This window comes from Pithys albifrons, chromosome 2 (assembly GCF_047495875.1).
Source record: "Pithys albifrons albifrons isolate INPA30051 chromosome 2, PitAlb_v1, whole genome shotgun sequence".
Classification (NCBI taxonomy): domain Eukaryota; kingdom Metazoa; phylum Chordata; class Aves; order Passeriformes; family Thamnophilidae; genus Pithys; species Pithys albifrons.
This window is the reverse complement of record NC_092459.1, coordinates 66,953,006-66,975,103: the sequence shown is the minus strand read 5'-3', so window position 1 is coordinate 66,975,103 and position 22,098 is coordinate 66,953,006. Positions and strand designations below refer to the sequence as shown.

General features: G+C 36.1%; 1 protein-coding gene across 1 annotated transcript in view; it reads left to right on the top strand.

Annotated features, from left to right (window-relative positions):
• ADGB (androglobin) overlaps positions 1–22,098 on the top strand; it is a 107,449-nt gene that overhangs the window by 9,342 nt on the left and 76,009 nt on the right. Inside the window, exons 2-8 of the mRNA XM_071580896.1 lie at positions 7,348–7,477; positions 8,642–8,734; positions 11,013–11,084; positions 12,331–12,519; positions 15,080–15,219; positions 16,484–16,570; positions 17,284–17,495. Of these exons, the coding sequence (XP_071436997.1) occupies positions 7,348–7,477; positions 8,642–8,734; positions 11,013–11,084; positions 12,331–12,519; positions 15,080–15,219; positions 16,484–16,570; positions 17,284–17,495 (923 nt within the window). The remainder of the gene's footprint in view (positions 1–7,347; positions 7,478–8,641; positions 8,735–11,012; positions 11,085–12,330; positions 12,520–15,079; positions 15,220–16,483; positions 16,571–17,283; positions 17,496–22,098) is intronic.

Genomic DNA, 22,098 nt, shown 5'->3' with positions numbered 1-22,098 from the left:
TGCTAATAATTGTGCTTTGAAACTAGAGAGCATTCTTAGAATATCACATTAGAGACTCTGTTTGCCTTGAGTTATTCGTCTACTTAAGCAGAATGGTCCTTATATTCTTCCATGATCTCTATAATCACCACTGAAGAAATGGGATTTCCTGATTTTCATAACAGTGCATGCAAAGTGCTTTTGAAATGAGTTGTCCTAAGTCCACAGAAGTGCTGGCATGCTCTGCCATGCAGACATTTTTATTTCTTAGCTAATTGCTCAGGTGCCATACAGAAGGGACAAAGGCTTTTCCATAAGCCAACAAGGAAGCGATGCCAAAGAAAGGAAAAAAGCATGTTCTATATACTTGAGTATCAAACTTTAGTGTCAAAAGAGGTGCTGCAGTCTTCTCAGTGTTCTTATAGCTGAATCCAAGTTCAGCTCAGTTAGTTTAGTAGGAAACCCTGAGAGAAACAAACTCACAGAAGTTACTGGTTCCATAACTTTTAGGGTGCTGTGCAGTTACAGGGGGAAACACGACTACAGGTTCCCTCTTTAAATCGAATGATTTGGAAAGAGATCTTCATCTTCTCTGGAGGACAACCAGAACAAGTGAATGCTCTATGACATTACTGTTAGTGGGTTCTCACACAGAGCTGAGAGAAACAAACTCACAGAAGTTACTGGTTCCATAACTTTTAGGGTGCTGTGCAGTTACAGGGGGAAACACGACTACAGGTTCCCTCTTTAAATCAAATGATTTGGAAAGAGATCTTCATCTTCTCTGGAGGACAACCAGAACAAGTGGATGCTCTATGACATTACTGTTAGTGGGTTCTCACACAGAGCTTGGTGGAGTGGAATTAAGGTCTCTCAGGTTCCTTTTCCTTTTTTTTTTTTTTGTCCAAAACTTGACAGAGTTATGTGCTACTTGAGACAGGCTAATTCAAAAGCTATGGAGCATTATTCTCATCTGAGTCATGTCTGATGTCAAAGAGTTCTGATGGCTAATTATGTGCTGAGCAGTCCAGTGTTTTATTTTTTTAAAAAATTTACTCTGGTTTATGTTACATGCATTGTTTTTCTCGCATCATGAGAACAGATAAATAATCACTCTTATCTATGCTGCTCATTATTCTGTACATTTGCTCTTTGTTATTCCTCCATCCTCTAAACTGTTGCCTGTTGCTGATTTTTTTTTCCCCAAGTTATTTTTACATTGCCAGAGTAACAGAACTAAATATACTGTTTCATCTAAAGCACATAAAATTGATTGTGCTGAGTGGCATTGTACTAATTTCTTGTATTGGACACCCTGTTTTTAATGTGTCATAGTGTTTCATTTGTTTTCCTTGACTGTACTTGAACAGAGTTCATGATTGATCTGTCACAGTAACAGAAAGCACCAGATCTTGAAGTGTTATCATTAACTGAGAACAATATAACCCCTGGTCATTTTCTGCTAGTTGGAAGAACAGTACATTGATCAAACAGAAATTTGGTCTGCAAATTAGATGTAGACATTGCTTGCTTTCAAATCTATGACTGCAAGATGCAGTTCCAATCCCATGTTTTCTGTGGTAGTCTGTTCACTTGGTCTGTCATTACCACCTTTTGAAACCAGTTAAAAGATTTGGGCCAGCTCACAGCAGTCTGACCTGGAGCACTCAATTTTAGCTGGAATTCTTAATTATAAAGACCAAAAATCAGGCAATATTTATAGGGCAACAAATGGAATCAGGATGAGAACAGGGAGGATAAAAAGCTTTAAAACCCACAATGCTTCTAGAACACTATTTTCCATCAGTTTCTCTTTGAAGTATTGTTCAAGTCACACCACTGTGTACAATTTGCACAACATGTAGGGATTTTCTCCCTGCTCCTAGATCCTGGAAAGCAAACCAAGAGGGAACAACTCACTTTTAATTAATGTGGTGACAAATAAAAATAGGAAAATGCATGGACTTCTAGCTGGCAATGCTAAATGTGAGGTTAGGTGACCATTGCTCTTTGCAAATGTGTGTGTGTTTGCAATAGGCTCATTCATGACAGGTTACTGAGGTCTGTTAGTAGTCCATGAGACACCTACAGGGATGTCAGCTATGCTTAGAAATGAGAATATTACACTTGAAAGTAGTGATCTAAATTACTGACCCTTTTAAACATAACATCCCTATAAAGATTAATCAGTTGGTGGTCATCATTCCTTCTGTCCTCACTTTAATTTCCCACAGTTTGACCTTGCTTCACAGAGAAAGCACTCTATGCTTTTTGAGGAAGAGTGTCTACTCCAGTACACAAAAGTGAAATGGCAATAAAATCTGTTGTTGTAGGCTCTACAAGAAACTATCATTACAACATAGATGCTTTACAATGATTCATTCTGCTCATCATACCTAAATTGGATCCATGGCTTGGGAGTCCCCAAACATGAGGGCTCTGAGCATTTAGATTAACGTATTTTTCTTCTGCAGAGAATTCTTAAAGTTTTGGCTCCAGAGTCCAAGATAAGACTAATTGTAAGTCACTATAAAGAGCACATTCTTTTTTTTAGTTTTGTTTTGTAATTCCTGCTGACTATTCTAATAAGAAAAACTGTATTGCCATAGTTCCTTATTAGATAGTCTGATTGTGACTCATTCTGTTCACTCCTCTTCTGAAGAATGGCACAAGGTATGAAGAAAAAGAACAAATCATTTTGCCACAGAGTTAGTGATACTTGACCAAACTTTCTCATATCCTTTCCCAATTCTTATGAATTTCAGTGTTACCATGGTTTCCACTGTTGGTTTCTAAGATAGTCAGGTGCTACTTTTTAGAAATCATTTCAGTGATTGGAGTTTAAAAGAACTTTCTGCTATAAAGAGGATCTCCAAAGCAGGCTTTTGTCTTTGAGTTCTGAAGGGACTACGGAAAAACTTAAATAACTTCTCTACAGGGCACATTTGGAGGAAACCTTGAACCATCTGTTTGTTCTTTGCCCTTTTTTGTAATATAAAAGCCTTTACTGAGACCAAAAATTGCTTCTTATGACTGCTCAAACAATCCAAGGGAATGGACACTTTTTTCTTTTTACACTGCCTTTCTGAATTCTAGAAAAACTGCATAGTGTCACAAAATGGTGATCCAGAGTGAGTTGAATACTGGGAAAGAAAAGTGGAGTAACCATGCCGTTCTGAAACGAAATACCAACCCTTCTGTAATTCTCTCAAGAAAACTCCTTTCAGTGTTGCTGCATTCCCTCAGTAAGGAGTGATCATAGATAATTTGCAGGTGGATTTACCTGTTTTAGGAAGACTGCTCCCTAGACTCCATTTACCACGTTGGCACGATCTTGCTTACAGAGTGGCGTAGTGTACATGTCCACAGGCTAAATGACTATGTTTAACAAGAGAGAGCACACTTGCCATACCTTGTGGGCTTGTTTCCTGTGACTATTAAATCTGAAGTCTGGGAAAAAGTTGAGTTACAATCTGTCTCCAATTTTTTCCCTGTTGTGTTTGTGTATCCTGCCATCCCCCATTTCCCGTGTTGGCACTACATCAAATATACCAGTATTCTTGGAGGAGCTGCTTAAAGGGTCAGAGGTGAATTAGTGGCAACTTCATGATGTTTCTCTCATTTGGCATTTTATTCTTCCTTTTTCTTCTTTAGGATTTAGCACAGGATTAAAAAAAAGCCTGGCAGTAAGTTGGTTTTTAAAATACTATTCCACAATGAAGCCATCCAGCCTGAGCATAAAATACCAGTAATTTGCATTGGCCTTGTGTCTTACAGTTTGTTTCAAAGAATTCTCAGGAAGTTATATTATTCAATTCCTAGAATAAAGGAACTTCTTAATAGCCTTACTCCAAATACAGTATTTTAATAAATTCTGCTGTCTTTTTTCATTTATTATTTATACTTGGAGACCAATTAAATTGCAGTTGTTTATGAATTTTTTCAAAGTCTTTTTGAATCATTCATCTAGAGAGGCAGTAGCATTGTGCTTCCCCAATTTAGTGTAGGTATCTCAGTCACAGGTCACATTGTTTCCATGTCTTCTGCATTGTTAGTGTTGAGGGTATTCTGTTATGTCAAAGTGTGGTGGAAAGTAATTTTCTGTCTCTTAGTGTGGTAGTAAGTAAGGAAAGTCCGTATCTCGTTGCTTTTTAATTTTTACTTTTTTTTTTAATTCCAGTACTGTCCCAAAGCATTCAGAAATCTCATAGCAGGAAATGAGGAAGGGCTCTGAGTAACCTAGTCTAGTGGAAGATAATCTTTAATGTCCCTTCCAACCCAAATCATTCTCTGATTCTATGAATTATTGCAATTATGATTTAATTTTCTTTGGGAATGGCTTTGAAGCATCTTTATCATTATAATAAGTGAAAATTCCATGCTTGTCTATAAATATTTAAAAGAGCAAATGCAGACTCAGAGGTAGAAAAAAGATGCAAAAAATCAGAAGTAGTCCTTGAATATTTAAATTCACTACATAGGCCATTCATATTTCATCTGAAGTAACATAAAAGTACAAAAAATGATAATTTTAGCTTACATTTTTTTACTATGTGTAAGAAGCTGTCAGGAGTTGCATTTAAATCATTGTTAAAAGGGAATAGGTTTACAAATATCACAAGGGTTGAACCTGTTGATACAGCTACAGTTTCATTCTTTATTGGTCTTTATGCATGAGATTAGTGCAGGTACAACAGATTCTTTGAAACAACTGGAACTGATAGAAACATTCCTAGTAATCCAAAGAAACTGAAAAACACTTCAGGGTTTTCAATTGCTTGGTAAATATTATGGAATATAGAATGAAGCCTCATTTGAGTCTTTGAGAAAACCCTGGAGAAAGAATTATACTATTGATGAAAGATCAAACATAATAGACTCAATTTACAGATGACTGAAGTGACAGAGATAAGAAAGTAACACAAGGTTTCACTCTATAGAATACATCTTCCTTCCAGTTAGAGAGGTACAAGGTGTTTGGGTATTTTTTACGTAGCAAAAGGCACAGATGGTACTGAATTTTCACAACTGCATTTCATTCAGAGTCACTGGTAGTGTGGATAAATGTAGCTAATGTCTAGACAGTGAGAAATCTTTATTTTTACCCATGTCCTTGTCCTTAATGTTGCTAACAACAAAACTATTATGGAATCACAGAAAATGTTAATTGAATGATGCCTCTGGGAGCCATCTAGTCAAACTCCTTACTCAGGCAGGGCCAGTTTACATCAGGTTCTTTAGGTCCTTGTCCATTTGAGTTTAAATTGTTTCCAAGCACTGATATTCTCAAGATCCAAATCCCAGATTTTAAGATGAGCATTGCCTTTTTCCAATCATCAGAAACGTCTCTCAGTTGCTGTGATATTTTGAATATGATTGACAGGAGCCTTGGAGTGCTCTCCACTCCAGTCAGCTCTCTTTATACCTTTGCTCACATCCCAGCTAGCACTGTGGAGCTCTGTTGTGTCCAGTTGTCTTAAATGCTGTCTAGCTGCCTTCCTCTGCCATAGTTAATGCTTTGCTCCCACAGACTGTATAAGTAGACTCTTGGACTGGAAGGCCTGAGAGCCAAATTTTCCAACAAAACCCAAGGCACAAAAAGGCATTGAGTATCTTGGCCTTTCTCATGTTCTTTGTCGCTAAGTTGCCCACCCCACTGAGCAGCAGACATGCACTTCCCTTGCTTAGACTTCCTTTTGCTGCCAATGTGCTTATAGAAGCTTTTCCCCTTGCCCTTAACATCCTTTGGTGATTTCTACTCCAGCAGAGCTTTTGCTTTTGTAATTTCCTTGCCCTACACTTGAGCAATGTCTCTGTTCCCCCAAATGGCTTGTCCCTGCTTCCACCTTCTGGCAGATCCGGCTTAATGGTATTTTCAGATGTCACTTGCTACGCACCATTTTCGCTTGTCGGGCTACTCATTTGCGTAGTCTGTGTGACTTCAGAATGTAGTCATAGACTCTGTTGCACTTATATAGGAACAACAACTGAAGAAGAGGATATGTGTATTATGACACTGAGATAATTTTGTCTGAAATGCCAAATGTTTTGTGCAATAAGATTGATGCTGTAAATCATAACCTGGGTTCGTTTTTTTTTTCATGGAGTAACCAAAATTTCAAGAGAAAGCAATAATTCTAAAATTTAAATTGTGAGTATGGTTTTATATGACGTGACTGGTGGTGTGCGTATAAATATCCACATGATATGACATGCAGTATATATCCAGGATGTAAAAAACTCTTGTTCTCAAACATTAAAAAAAAATTTGAATCTTTTCCTTTGAAATCCCCAGAGGATATCAGTTTATGAAGAAATTAAGCTTTAATATTTAAAAGAAGTTGTGAAGTTAGTTCTTCAGCTGTGGTCCAAAACACTGTTATCTTCCTACTCTCCAGGACATATTTGTAGGAAAATTCTGACCTTATTCTGTTTTTCCAGTGAGTCCAAGTCAGTAAGTTTTTCCCTGTAATGTTTTGTTTAAACCCTTTTGCTCACTTTCTTGGTGCCAGGCTGCTTCTTGAGTCACTTCAGCTTCTTCCCTTTGTTCTTTTAAGTGGACAACATGTAGTTTATTTTCAGTGGGTTTTGGAGAATATAATTAAGATGTGACCTGCATGTACTTTGTCTGCCTCGGGATTTGGTGGTTAAGGAGGAAGGAGCTGCTGTATTCTCATTCTCACTAACTCAGATTTCAGCCTGTTGTATGCACTGAAAGAATGATGTGCAGAGGTGCTACTAGTGCTAGTTGGTGGCTCTGAACACACTGTGTGTTACTCTTCTGAAAATTCCTGCAGTCTCCACAAACTTTTTGCCCGAGTTCTGAAACCCAAGAAGGTGGTAGTCAGAGTGCTGGTAGTGCAAGAGGCCCTGAGAATGAAACTACCTGGAGACAGAACTGGCTGGTCTAGCAGCAGATGCCAAGAAGTGAGTCTTTTTCCCCGGAATATCTATTATCCCTGACAAGCTTCTTTTGGTTGGTTAAAGAAAATAAATCAGAAATAAAGAAAGCCTTCAGATTGGGCAAGTGAGTTGAACTGGATTGTTAATGCTACGACTGACACAGGAGGGGAAGGAAAACCATGTGTCTTGAAGCAGGGGAAAAGGAAGAGAGAGAAAACTGTCCTCGGACTGTGCTTTTGTACTTCAGCTATCCCTTTTACTTCAGCAGGATTCTTCAAATAATTGCTTTTAAATATTTTACTAATTTATACCTAATAACACCATCTGTCACTTCTATAGGTTAGTGACAAAAAGTTATCTTAGTTACAAACACTAAACCCAGAATATTTTGTATGATAAAAATCTTCCTGCTACCATTGTCTAATATACTGTTTGTTTTTATTCATGCCACTGTGTGTTTCCCAGGGCACCTACATCTTCCCAGGTAGGTGCCTCAAATGAGAAGGGGAGGTTTCCTATTTGGCCAGAATGGAACGATGCAGATATCAATGCAGAAAAATGGGATGCTGGAAAAGCTGGAAAAGGTCAAAGTGCAGTAAGTTGTGTGACACATGTTATTTAGAAGAGTATTTATCGCAACTGCAAAATAATGTGTTACTGATAAATATATTAATTTTCAATCATATCTTTTCAGTATGTTTAAGTAGTCCCTATTAAACTGCAGTGTAATAAACTAGAAGTATTTATTTATTACTTTGTAAATGAATTGCTAACATACATGTGTGCACTAATGTGTGCACATTAATGGTTTAAAAAAAGCTTGTTGCAGATATGTTGGAGGAACTTACACAATGAAACAAATAAGAAAAAAATGTGAGAAAATATTATTTGGGAGTCTTTGGGTTTTGTTTGTTTTTTTTTCTTCTGGAATGTGTTTTCTTTTGCCTTCATTTGATCAGTAAGTACTCAAAGTGATGCAGATTTTCCTTCCCAGCAGCTCTTCCTCGTGCTTGATTTGTAGAAGATAGAGTACATTGTGGACTGTGAAACACACACGAATGTATAATATGCCAAAAAGCTATTTAAAATCCAGGCACAAATAAAAGGCATTAACCATGTAACTGATTAGTTTCTCAGTCAACATGACCTGAATCAGAGGCATATTCTCATCCTACATTGTGCTATTAAGTAAACAGATATCATGTATCATGATGCCTTCTGTGCACATGGAGGATGAGTATCACTTTAGAAATGCAGGTTTGAAATTCATAAATTTAATGGGCTAATTCATGATGCTGTATAATTATAGTTCTCTTTGATTTCTATAGCAGTGTTAAGTGCAGCAAACATGCTTTGTGTCTAAACACCACTTCAGATATTTACTTGCAGTATTCAATTGAGAAAGCTATAAAAATACATGAGTTAGAAAAATTACATAGAAACCACTTGGTAGAAGAGTACCTAACTTAAAAGCTTAAACTTTTATTTGGAGAGCTTTCTAACAGGTGGAAAAATAAAAAAATCACTTCACATAGACCTATTTAGACAGTGCAGGACAATATAAGTGGCTTTTGTACTGAATCTTCATTTGGGCTTTGGGCTCTTTTACTTCAGTTGTAGTTACTATTACTTCCTTTTTATGCTATTTTGCTCCTTAAATGAATTATCATGTGAACAATTTATTATTTTAAATCTCATGGAAATCCAATACTGTAATTAAAAAAAAAGTTCCATTTTTGTTCTTGCTTCTTTTATGTAGCAATTCTTTGATGATCCTGAAGGGAAAATAAAGTTACCAGCATCCTTAAAGGTACATTCATGGAAACGTCCACAAGAGTTTTTAGCAAAACAGGTAAGAAACAAGCAAGATCATGATAAAAAAATGCTACTCCTCTAGCTTATCAAAAATAGAGGGAAATCAGTAGAGGAAATGAGTTCAACAGGTAAAACCCGCTTGACCACACATGGTCATTCTGTCCAGGAGACCATTGTAAAGCAAGGAGCCAGTGAACTGTGTAATTGCTAACCTGTGCTGTACACACAGCGTGGCCTTCAGGCTGGTGTGGCGCTGGTTGCAAGCTCTGGGCACTGGAAAACTCGGACAGCTCATGGGCATGGAGCAGTGTGCAGGTAGCTCCTCCTTGCTACTGGCAATTACACCACCTGCATCTCCTTTCCCTTATGTACCCACAGCAGCAACTTCTTATGTCAACATCCTTTCTGTTTTATAGGAGAAATGATGAATGGAAATTTTTTTTCTTGTCATAGCTCAAATCTTAGCATAGCTCATCATACCAAAATGAGGTACCCTTCCTATGGATGGGATCGGCCTAGAATGCTGCACAGATGGATCACAGGCCTGCTTAATGCCACACAACTTGGGTTTCCAGTGTCTAAAAGGACAGAATATTACACATACTAACCCCTCTTTATAGTTAGCTCTAATAATTGCATTTTCAGTGATACTATACAGAACCTCAGTGCCTTTCGTAATGGCATAAGATCACCATGAAAGAGCACCTGCTGGCTGGAAACACCATGATGGTGTATCCTCCCACATCTGCTTTGCTTTTTGACTCCATGGTCACTTAGAAGACAACTGTCCTTTCTATTTTATTTTGTGTTTTTCTTTTCTCACCTAAAAATCAGTGTCAGGGCAGAAAAGTTTGTTTGTTCCAACTAATGCTGCCCTTGAGCAGGTATCTGAATCAAATATCTTTCAGGAAAACATGAACCCACTTTACCAGAATGATACTACTTTTTTTCACTGCAGCTTCTTATATTTCTCTGGGCTCCATAAAGTATGTGTCCATGTCTTTGACTGTATTTGTCTGGAAGGTAACAATAACATTTTTAAATTACACATAGCTTTTATTCAGTTTGTTTTTCAAATTATTTGCAAAGAAAATAAACAATTTACCATTTCAAACTTTAGTGTCCTCTAATGCTGTTACCAATCTTAAGCTTTAAAGTATTTTGCTTCAGGAGAAACAGTGATGTTTTAAAGCACTTGGACCATCCTTCCAACATTTTCAGGCTTGTCAGTTTTCCTTTTGTCAGCTTGTCAGTTCCATTTTTTATTAAATAGACACTAAAGAGGCCCAAGTTTAATTTTTAATGGAGGAGGGAGAAGGGGGAGGTCAGAGAAGTAAGTGACAAGACCGAAAGATTGGATAGGAAACACTGCCAAAATGCATAGAGTGCAGGTATCTGAAGGATGAGTGCAAGAGAGCTGGCAGCCCAGAAAGCCATGGAAACATGGAACTATATTAAAGTAGCTTTTAAAATCTGTCTTTGGAGCACTATGAAGAAAGTATTTGTTTTCTTTAAGACCTGATTAAAATGTTGATGCTTCTTTTGGTCCAATTAGTGTTTTGAATCAAGAAGCAATGATTACGAGAAATTTAATATTGTTGTTAAAAATTAATTTAAATGTCAGATGATGAAAGGGTATTAAGAATGATACATGTTGCTACCTAATCAGTTAGTAACTATAAACGAAAGTGTAAACAAGTCTATGTAGTGTGGTAAGCAAAGAATCAAGCAATGATCGCAATATGTGATGAGAGACACAGATACATTTAGTTCAATAAACTACAATCCCAGTAACTTATTTCTAAACGGCTTAAAAAAAGGAAGTGGGTTGTATAAGCAGGTAATATTCATCAAAACTATGTTACAAAGTCAAAGTCACTGTTTATACTGACAATACCCCTATGTAACTGACCATGAGGAAATAAATCCATTTGAACCCTGGTGGGTAACTAAGGAAATCTCACTTTGAGACAGTGTTACGCTCATGATTGAAATGCAAACCTTCAAAGATTCTTAATAAAATGAGGGAATCTCAATTTATTTAAGTGATTATTTCATTTGATGCTCTTTAAATCTCCTAGTAAAAATAATAATTATTTTTTAAGAATTCTGAACATTTACATTTTAAGAAACTTTTATTAAGAAATACCAAAACACCTACAAGATTTGTGAAATTATGGCCTTTAGTTTGCAAATACGTAATGAATGTTTGCCAAATGTCTAACATTTGCATGTCACTACAGTTAAATATTAATGCTCATTTAATTTTTTTCCGGTAATTTCGCTATAGACTTAACTAATTTACTTTCTCCTAGGTTCCTGTGATTGTCCAAAATGAAACCTCCTTTGACCTTATTTCAGCAAATGAGCATATATTTTGTAGTGAGGTAGGTAGAAATACATTACTGTCCCTTTAAAAGAAAAATTAATTCATTCTTCTTATCTCTCTTTAACTTTTTGAATTTCACTCCAAATTTCTACCATAAAGACATGTTGTTGCAAATATTTTTAAGTGGAAAAAGAATGATGGGAAAAAAGGACAAGAAGTAATCTAGATTTTTATAATTAGTGTTTGCCTTCTTTAGAATTTGCAAAATTAAATTGATGATAACATATTTTCCAAAGTTTTTTTCTTTAAATATCTGTATAGTCTATGAGCTACAGTAATTGATACTGGATAGTATTGTCTAAAGGAGAAAGCAAATACAGACTGTATTAGAGAGGATTCATATTTTTCATTCAAACTTTCCTAAGTCTTAATGTCCCTGCATGTAAGTGCAGATGTCTGTCACTTAGCCAGTCTATTCCATCTCTCTAGAGCTGAATAAATATTTACTGAATTTCTTCAGATCATGGGAAAATATAAAGCAGGTAAAAACAAGGCATCTGAGTGCCTTACTAAGTGTAATATTACTTCATCATTTCTATTTCCTTCAATGCAAATTCAAAAGTCTGCACCAGAGATATATGAGAGGAAGCTGCCAGAAAACAGGTGACGTACATTTTGAAGTCCACAGAAACACTAATTACTTTTATGGCAAGTTTCTTGTTGTAAAAGTTTATTTTCATTCTAGTTTGTACAAATCACTGTAACAGTTTGGTAATACTTGTGAAAGTATGGCATACATCAGAAATCTGCATGTTATAAGGACACATGCACTAAAGCATGATTAGTTAAAGCTTCTATTTTAAGATTTAAAAATTATTAAATACTTTTAATAATTTCAGAATTGTATTACTGAGTATAAATAATGAGCATGAAAGCCAATACTGATTTTTAGCAGCTGTCTTGCAATAAGCAATTAAACAAGTCAGTTCACAAGTCCTGCAACATAAATTTAAAATCACATTTCCTCATTTGTCATTGTTAAATGATGAATAGCATAATTTCTACTTTACCTTTACTTAGTTTCATGAAGTTTTATGTTATCGTAGACGTATATTGTAGTGATTTTAAGAGAAGTTGCACCACTGAAATTAATTTTTCCATTAAGACATATTTATACTTTTATGTCAATCCCTTATTTACAACAGGATCTCTTTTATTCTTTGATCATTATGATAAAACTTGACTTTTTTTTTTTTCCGAAAGACATCACTTAAAAAATTTTTTCTATTTTTCTCTGTTTTTAGCTGATGAGATGGATTGTAAGTGAAATTTACGCTGTCTGGAGGATATATAATGAAAAATCCTTAACTAGTGAAATACCCACACTTTTTTGGAAACCATGGGAACACATTTATGCCTTATGTAAAGCTACCAGTGAACACATGCCACTGTACAATAAGTATGGAAAATATGTATTGAAACTTTATTGGATGGTGAGTAGTTTCCTCCAACACTACATAAATATGATGCAGTGAGCATAGGAAATTTTAATTGTTAGTATATGGATATTTTATTTTTGAAAATATACAGTGTTGACAAATTATTGATGTTTGTTAGTAAAAATGCCATCTTATAGTTCATGTGGTTTTTGTACAACTTAGAACTTGGTAAAACAGAGTTAACACTTGAAAAGGTACTATTCTATTTTTGTAGTTTTGTAGGTTTGATGCAAGTGTTCAGTAAAATCACACGTGGACCACCTCTGGTGCATTAGGACTAAGAATGTTTTTTTATTATTGAAGTAACACAGTGTGCTGACTTTACAGAGCTATTTGCATCTGGGTGTATCTAAAGGTGATAAAGACTTCCAATGTGAGGACCATTTATTGAAGATATATTGGTAAAACTAAAACATCCCATGAGTTTCTAAAGATAACAGACAAAAACATCTTAAAACATTTTGCAGTCAACAGAGAACACTTAATTTCATATTGAACTTCATTTTCAGAAAAAAATAATCAGTGACACAGAAGTTGTCTATGTTGTTAGGGTTATTCTGGTTACATTTGTCTTTTTCAAATAGAGTATATGACAAACACTAAGACCTATAACTGACCCTATTAAAATTCCAGTTGCTCAAACTTGAAAATATTTTTGATGCAGTCCATTTGAAACAGAAAGTTGGAAGTGACCTTCCCTACAAGGGGAAGCACTTACCTGATTTACATTTCTGTGGTTTCCTCATCTCTTGCCACTGCCTCCACATATGAAATAAATTACATTCACATACGGAGTAAGAGTTGCATGAGTTTGAGAAGGTATAAATTCTGTTGCCCAAATTCCAAAGGAATTCCAGAGGACATTATTCTGTGTGTGAATTTAATGCTGCAGATGTTGTGTATTCATGTGGTAAAAGACTGCATTTTAAATCATGTACAAGAGTTACCAGGGTGTTTTCTTTTCTTTGCCACTTTTGTGTTTGTTTTGGTTTGGGCCTTTATGTTTATTTAATTTCTTTTCCTCTGGTTGTACAACTGTATTTCATAGAAAGAAAAGCAGGAAAAAACAGGGTCAGATGTTGGAAGATTAAAGAAAATGTGCACATGAGGAAAGACAAATATCAGTTGAGATAAAGGAGAAACAGATTTAACAGGAGAAAGTGGAAAATTAATTGGAAAGGGGGAGAAAGGTGGAAGAATAATGAACTGGATTCACTAAAATGCCGTATTGAGTCCTGAGGGAATTGTTGTCCATGAGATCAAACCTGTGGATAATAATTTTTCATATAATTGGTGCAATATGTGTATTCTACCCCACATCCTACTTTCTCTTTGTGTTCCTGAGGTTTATTGAATGTGTTTCTGTAGTTACTCTTTTCTTGTCTTTTTCTATCCACAGACCTGCCCCAAATATTTTTTTTATTATTTCTCTGGTGTCTTTTCTTGTGCTTATCAGCTTGCAGTGTTGTCCATATTAAACTTCAGCAATTACTGAATGAGTAGATGAATATGTATTCATTTCACTTACTAAGTCCTTTTCAAACTTGGGAAATCTTAAATATTTTGTTTTGGTTGTCACAAAATAGTACTTATCCTCAAGGCATTAGCCACTTCCATGGTTTTTGGTTATCTTTCCCCTATGGTCTAAATGTGTTTTCTTCTGAGAGTTACAGAACTCTTAATCAGTTGTCATTTCAGCTTGAATCCATAGCTGACTTACAAGCAGAGGACAGTAATTTTGCCCTCTCATAAAACACTGTGAACAATTTAGTGATTTGGTCATTCTTCATCATTTGTGGGTGAGTTTGCAGAAGTATTTGCTATTGCCCCATTAATTGGCTTGGTATGTCATCATCACCTAGGACAGAGACTTGTTTTTGGAGAATAGTAGACAAGATTATTTTGTGGAATACTAGCTAACTAACTAAATACTTGGTATTGGATATACTTCAGTACTTTGTCTTACCTGTTTGTTTCTTATCCTGGAAGTAGAGATTTAATTTTTATTTTTTTTTTAGAATTTGATTATTTTGTGCTGTTTCATTTGGTGTTTTATCATATACTAAATTAATGCTTTCCAGGACACTAACTACTGCAGCCAACATTCTCAGGTAGTTTTTGGGAAGCAAGAGGAACTGCTTATATGACAAGTATTTTCCAGTCTGAAACCTTAAAGAGGCATTTACAAAGCTGGTATCTTAGTTAAGCCTTCTTTTAATAATTACTGTTTCTCAATCATCTGTTACAGCAGATGAAGAAATAGCAATGAATGCATACACATAATGGACTACACATATGAGATGAAATATATTTGGAAATAGCTGCAATTAGGTCAATCTCTGAAATAAGTCAGAGCAGTAATAAAACGCTATGAATACTGTTTTCATGTTCCTCTATATTATATGAGAACTTCTTTTAAAGCATCTGTAATGTAGATAAAATTACAGTAGAACTGGGTTCTTGAGAAAACATTAAAAGTTCTCTTATCTGCATGTTCATTTTCCAGCTCTTAAACTCAGGTTTTTGTCCTTTTTCCCCCACCCCCACATCATAGGGTTGTTGGAGAAAGATCATTGTGGATGACGCTATGCCTTTCAGTGAAGAGGAGAATTTGTTATTACCAGCTACCGCCTGTCAAAATGAACTTTGGCCAATGTTGCTGTCCAAAGCTCTCATTAAGGTAGCAAATACTAGGTATGTTTACTCATCTCATTTTCAGTTTGTTTTATGAAGTCATGTGGAATTTGCAATAAGCTGTTTTAGTAAACATGGGAAATATATTTTGCTAAAAATTTTGTAATGACAGTTAGACATTTCCAAAGGCTGACACTGTAAATCAGTAAAACAAAATCATCTGTAGCTAGAGAAGGTGCAGTGTTTCCTATATAGATGTGTTTGTAAATTTACATATAGAAAACTTGCCGGAGAAACTGGAGTACTCTCCTTATTTCCTTTATCTGTTTGACATTATTCCTAAAAGATTCACATGTTGTTTTCAGCAAAATGGAAATGTCCATGAAGTCTTAATGAAGTCTTAATCGTTAGCCTTAATCAGTGTTGACTCAGCCAGTGTTGAAAATCGGGTATTGTAAGCTACTTTTGATGCCTTTGCTGCAGTTCCGCTGTTATAGGCTGTACGGTGACCCACTGCCCTAGAACTGACCTGAAAAGTAGGAGGGTGCCTATGATGCAGCAATTGACAATGATGGCCACAGGTTCCTGTGAGATAAGCAATGATCATCAAGTATTTAAATGACTAAGCTTGAGAAAATAATTTAAAACACTGATCTGAGTAGTCAGGCTTTCCCATTCTGGTCATATCAAGTTATGTTTATCAGAAGAGTCATCTCAAGTTTATCTGCAGAGGCTAGGGAGTTGCTGGGAGCTGCCTGTTAGGATGAAAGTCTGTTTGCAGGAATGTGATTGAAATACTTCACCTGTCTAGAGGACAAGGATTAGTCATAAAAGTGCTGGCATCTTTAGCTTTGAAGCTCTCAGGGAATCAGCAGGCAACTGCATCGGTTTGAGAGTGTGGCATGGTAGAGTGAAAATAGAGCCAACTTGTGCAGAATAACCTGGTAGTTAGAGAAGCTGCTTAGGAAATGAAAGTTGTAAAATCATAGCCCCATTCTAGCACAAGGGATTTCAAACCAACAACTCCAACCCTGCAAAAGGAGGTTTTACTGTGTGCAAGTATACATAGTATGCTTGCTAGCAATTTTGAAAATGCCATTTTGAAAAAATGCCATTGTACCAGAGGAAATGCTAAAATAGGCAAAGACATTGACTTTGTGGGCTAGTAACAGTGGTTTGGTAAACTAAAATTGCAAGTAATGACTTGTTTTTCATGAAGGTATTCTGTGTATGATCTTATTCCTATATAAAGAAATGTAGACTATAGAGTTTACTGTATTTGGCTTCATTATATTTCTGTAAAATGTCTGCTTTTGTCTTATAGTATACATGAAACTGGAAAAAGAGAGCTGGAGGAATTTACAGTTCTGCATACACTGACTGGATGGATACCAGAAGTTATTCCTCTTCAGTTAGTTCTTCTATTAAACAATTTACATGATAGTTGTTTAATATTTAATTCTGTAAAGCATTATGAAGAATAAAGCTGAGCCCTAAAAGTCCTTCACCATCAATTTTAGCAAGTTTATTTTTTTAATTCCGGTAGTTGAGAAAGGTACTTTTGATGAATGCAGTTTTGTTGAGCTTCTCTTTGTAGGTCATACAAAGTTGCTTGCAAGGCTGTTTACCATGATAAGCTGATGCCTACTCTTTATAAAATGTTTTAAATAATACTAAACACTGTGATGAACACAAGGTTAGAGAAATCTAAGTTTCATTTAGTATGCGGTTACAAAATGTCTTCCAGTAATGGTAACTTTATATCTGAATGTACCATAGAGAGTGTATGTCATGAATTTGGAGGTAACCAATGTCAGCTGGAATGGTGTTTCCACCTTTTAAATTGGAACAGTTGATAGACTTTTGTTTTTAACTGAAAACAGTATTTCCTACCTACAATAACGTTTTTCTGTTTTCCTATCTGTTTTATGTCTTGTTTATAATTTTAAAGAACAGTCATTCTAATTTGCCAGCTTGACAGACCTTTTACTAAATAAGTGACATGGATAACTTTTTGAAGAGTTGGACTATCAGTTGTGATATAGGGCTGGCTAAATGAAAATCCAACTTTCTTATTGCAAATGTAATTATCATTGGCATATACATGTGTGTTTTCTTTTAAAGGCCTGAATATTTGGACAAAGTTTGGGACTTTTTGAAAGAAATTGTGCCAGAATTCAAGTTGCCAGAGGAGAAGACTCCAGAACTTGATATTGCTCAGTCAGACACAAAACCTGAAGAGACGAAAGACCCAAAGTTAACAAATGAAGTCTTACCTGAGAATAAGCAGCCAGAATCACCTGGGAGAGTAGAGTCACCTGATAACATTGGCAAAGGTCTGTAATTTTAGGTAATGTTATCTTTGTAGGCCAAGCATCAATAAGATTAGCACTATCTCTGGCTTTGAATTTGTGTATCTTTGATGTGCTGCCACATGCAACTTTGTGGGTTTATTGGTTTCACTGAACATGTTGCAATAATGTAAATTCAAAATACTTTTGTTTTAGCTATAGATCTCATTAGAAGCAGCACTAGTCTTTTATGTAAATCGCTTCCCTTTATGGCAGAGATTTTTTCAGATCCATGTCACAGCCATTTCTCTAAAGGTTGGTTCCTTGCAGAGAGATAACAATGAGAGAGGTTATAGTTTCTCCAAAAGCAATACTGCTCTGACCATCACTAAATTATACATTTCATAATGGGTGTTGCAAAGTATGATTACCTACAGAGTTCTGACAAGTATGTTCTAATGTCTACCTGCATTTTTATTTATAGCAACTTTTCTGTTCAGGCTACTAGGTATAGATAATAATTTTCTTCAAGAGCTGCTAATCCCATTTACATTTAAATGAAAAAACTTAGATTTAGAAACTTATTTGTTCCAGTATATTATTCTTTGATGTTTATATTTGAGACTGAGTTTACTTTGTTGCTGATTTTAACTTGAAGGCATAGGTGCAATTTCATAATACTTCTTATGTGCTTGGAAGGTGCAAATCATATGCTTAAATTTCTATTTTTTCCTAAATTTTCAGAAAAATCCTTGACTTCCTTCCTTCAAATCCCAAATACTATGTCTTAACATCAAAAGTGTTGTAAAAATGGTAGAAGTTTGCTGGCTGTGGTTATATTCTCTCTTCTTAGGAGATTTTGTCATCAATTTACCCCACCCATCAATGTGGTAGATATTTCAGAGTTTGGAATTGATGTTCCCAAAGGATGCAGACACTGTGGAGAAGTTCAACAAGGCCAAGTGCCGGGTCCTGCACTTTGGCCACAACAACCCCCTGCAGCACCACAGACTGGGACCAGAGTGGCTGGAGAGCAGCCAGGCAGAAAGGGACCTGGGGGTTTGGATTGACAGGAGGCTGAACATGAGCCAGCAGTTTGCCCAGGTGGCCAAGAAGGCCAGTGGGATCCTGGCCTGTGTCAGGAATAGTGTGACCAGCAGGACCAGGGAGGTGATCCCCTGTACTCAGCACCGGTGAGGCCACACCTTGAGTATTTTGTTCAGTTCTGGGCCCCTCAGTTCAGGAAAAGCAACAAGTCTGGTGAAGGGACTTGAGCACACGTCCTATGAGGAGAGGCTGAGAGACCTTGGGTTGTTTAATCTGGAAAAGAGAAGGCTCAGGGGTGACCTCATCACTCTCTACAACTACTTGAAAGGATTTTGTAACCAGGTGGGCTGGTGGGGATTGGTGTCTTCTCTCAGGCAACCAGCAGTTAGAACAAGAGGGCATGGGCTTAAGCACTGCCAGGAGGGGTTTAGGTTGGATATTAGAATGAAATTTTTTACAGAGAGTAATCAAGCATTGGAATGGCCTGCCCAGAGAGGTGTTGGATTCACCGTCCCTGGAGGTTTTTAAACTGAGATTGGATGTGGCACTGAGTGCCATGATCTAGTAATCACAGTGGTGTTGGATCAATCTTTCAACCCAGTTTGACTTGAAGGATCTGGTGAATGAGAGGGTGGGCATGAGCCAACAGTTTGTGTTTGCAGCCCAGAAAGCCAACCACATCCTGGACTACATCAAAAGCGGTGTGGCCAGCAGGTTGAAGGAGATGGTTCTACCCTTCTGCTTTGCCCTTGTGTGACCCCACATGGAGTACTGCATCAGTTCTGAGATTCTAGCATAAGAAAGATGTGGACCTGTTGGAATGAGTCCAGAAGAGGGCCACTGAGATGATCAGTGGATTGGAGAGCCTTTCCTATGAAGGCCGGCTGAGATAGTGGGAGTTGTTCAGCCTGGAGAAGAGAATGCTCCAGCGTCACCTTTGATCATCCTCCAGTACCTGAAGGGGGCTTACAAGAGAGCTGAAGAGGAACTTTATACAAGGGCATGTAGTGATTGGACAAGGAGGAATGGCTTTAAAAGGTTTAGATTGAATATTGGAGAGAATTTCTTTACTGGGACGGTGGTGAGGCACTGAACAGGTTGCCTGGAGAAGTTGTGGGTGTCCCATTCCTGGAAGTATTCCTGTCCAGGTTCGATGGGACTTTGAGCAACTTGTTCTAGTGGAAGGTGTCCCTTCCCGTGGCAGGGAGTTGGAACTGGATGATCTTTAAGGTCCCTTTCAACCCAAACCATTCTATAATTCTGTGATTTTTTTTTCATTAGAGAACATTTTTCTGTAGTCTAAAATTTTATGACTTGAAAGAATATTTTGAATGTGAGAGACTTTCCTCTTCCATGTCCATTGGGAATCTATGCCTCATCTATGTTAGATTTTTTGGAAATTGCCGATGCATGAGACCAAGGACATGAAAAAAGTATTTGGCACAGAGTCAGAAATTCAGAATTTCTAACACTGTAGTAAGGACATAAAAGTTGTGCATTAACTGAAAGATAGGGACAAAGCCTTCCTGGCTCCTTCTCAGTAAATCTGCATTTGCATCTTATTTTTATTTAATCTTTTGGTTTTTTAAAATTAAGTAACATTAATTCTTTATTGTATCTCAACTCTTAAGACCTGGAAGAGTTTGTGGTTGATTGTTTTTAAAATTTATCTAAAATATTATTAAAGCATTTACACATCTGAGACGTTTTGACTGAAAGTTTGTATCTGAAAAAGAAAAATACATAATCTTTATTTTGCTTGATAGAAAAAGCAGAGCAGAGAAAACTAGGAAAGAGAAAAAGCAGAGCAGAGAAAGAAAAAAGCAAGGTAGCACATCAGTCTTCACAAATGGAAAAAGCCCCAGTCCTTCAGGCTTTGAGTGAAAGTAAGTCCTATTGTTTTGAAGCTAAAAGTACGGATAGGAGATATATGTAAAGCAAAGGGTTTGCTTTAATTTTGTTTTGAACATAATTGAGGGTAGGTTATATATACCCTTTTTTTTTATAAATTGTAGTTCTTTGATTGTCATACTACCAACTGAAGTCGCTTAAACCTATTGAAGTGTATAACTTATATGAAGAATAGTATTAAAGGCATTAGAATGTGGTGCTAATAATGCCAAGGTCACGGGTTCAGGCCCCGTAGAGGCCATTCACTTAAGAGTTGGACTCAATGATCCTTGTGGATCGTGTTCTGTGACTCTGTGACTGCATGCTTTGTTCAAGTGGTAAGCTGTCCTATAGTTTTTCTGTATTTTTTATAATAAATCTTCCTCTTTAATAATGTATTTATTCACTTTTGGCTTTATACAGTGAATTGCAACAGGAAAAAGCAGGAATTCTTTGTCAAAGGGTAGGGGAGCAGAAATATTCATTAGAATTTGCTCCATGCTGGAGCATGTGTTTTGGTTTGGTTTTTTTTTTTTACTTTGTCCAGGAAATATATCTTTATTAGTTCAATTATTGTATTGATACATTCATAATAGCTTAAAAATTGAGTAAATTCTTGGTTTGTGCATTTATATTTATTTTATTTATAAAACTTAATAAAATACATTTTAAACAATCCACAATTAAATACTAATTGGCCAACTAATCAGTCAATAAAGTAATTGGTCAGCTAATCAGTCAATGAAGGTGTATTTACTCATATAAAACATAGAAAATCTTCACAAGTGTACATTAGGCTGATTTGCTTTTGGCATGGCTCATATTTACATACATGTGGCACTTCCATGTGACTAGTGGCAAAATACATTTATTAACTGGAATAATTTGTACTTGCAAATCAATAAGGTAGAATATCTTTCTTTGGGGAGTAACTACAAAGGAAAAATGTAAAGCAAGAATGAAACTTAATACATAAATTGGATTCCTTGTTCTTGTTGTGAATCCTGATTAAAATTGGTGATTTAAATGATTTTAAATTATAGCAAATCAGTATTGTTGTTTCTCATCAGCAAACATTTATTTGAATTCCTACCTTATGCCACTAAATGAGTTAAACAGCAGTAATTTTTAAAATGTATTGCAGGTATGTAGTTTGTTTTAGTTGTAGTTGGTATGGAATAGAAAATGATGTGTTTCATATCACTATAAGGAACATGACTAACTAGTACTCCAGCACATCATGTGGAAAAGAAAGCAAAGGTGGAACAGAAGGTTCCAAACGATGTATTCTAGATGTTGTACAAAATTAGTGATAGAGCATTAAAAACTGTTGGGCAGTGTTTCCATATGAAAAATGACATGATATTTAGATCTTTGTTCTGCCACTTAAAGCACAGTTTATGCTCTTTTCTGAAAGATTGTTAGTGCCCTGTGAAGATGTTATTTACGAAAATTATTAATTCAGGACTCAAGTACGGTGGTCAGAGACTTTTATTCTTAAGTTTGAACCAGAAAAGCCTCTTGGAAAAGAGTAAGAGGTAGGTATCTCTCTAATAACAAAGCAAATTTAAGATTATGAGACTGCAAGGAAAAAAAAACCTGCGATTAAAAATACTACTGAATTACAATGCATTTTTGTTGTGAGATTGTAGCCAAAAGAAAAAAATCTTACAGGCTTTATGAGACACATGGTCTGCAGAGTGGCCCAGGA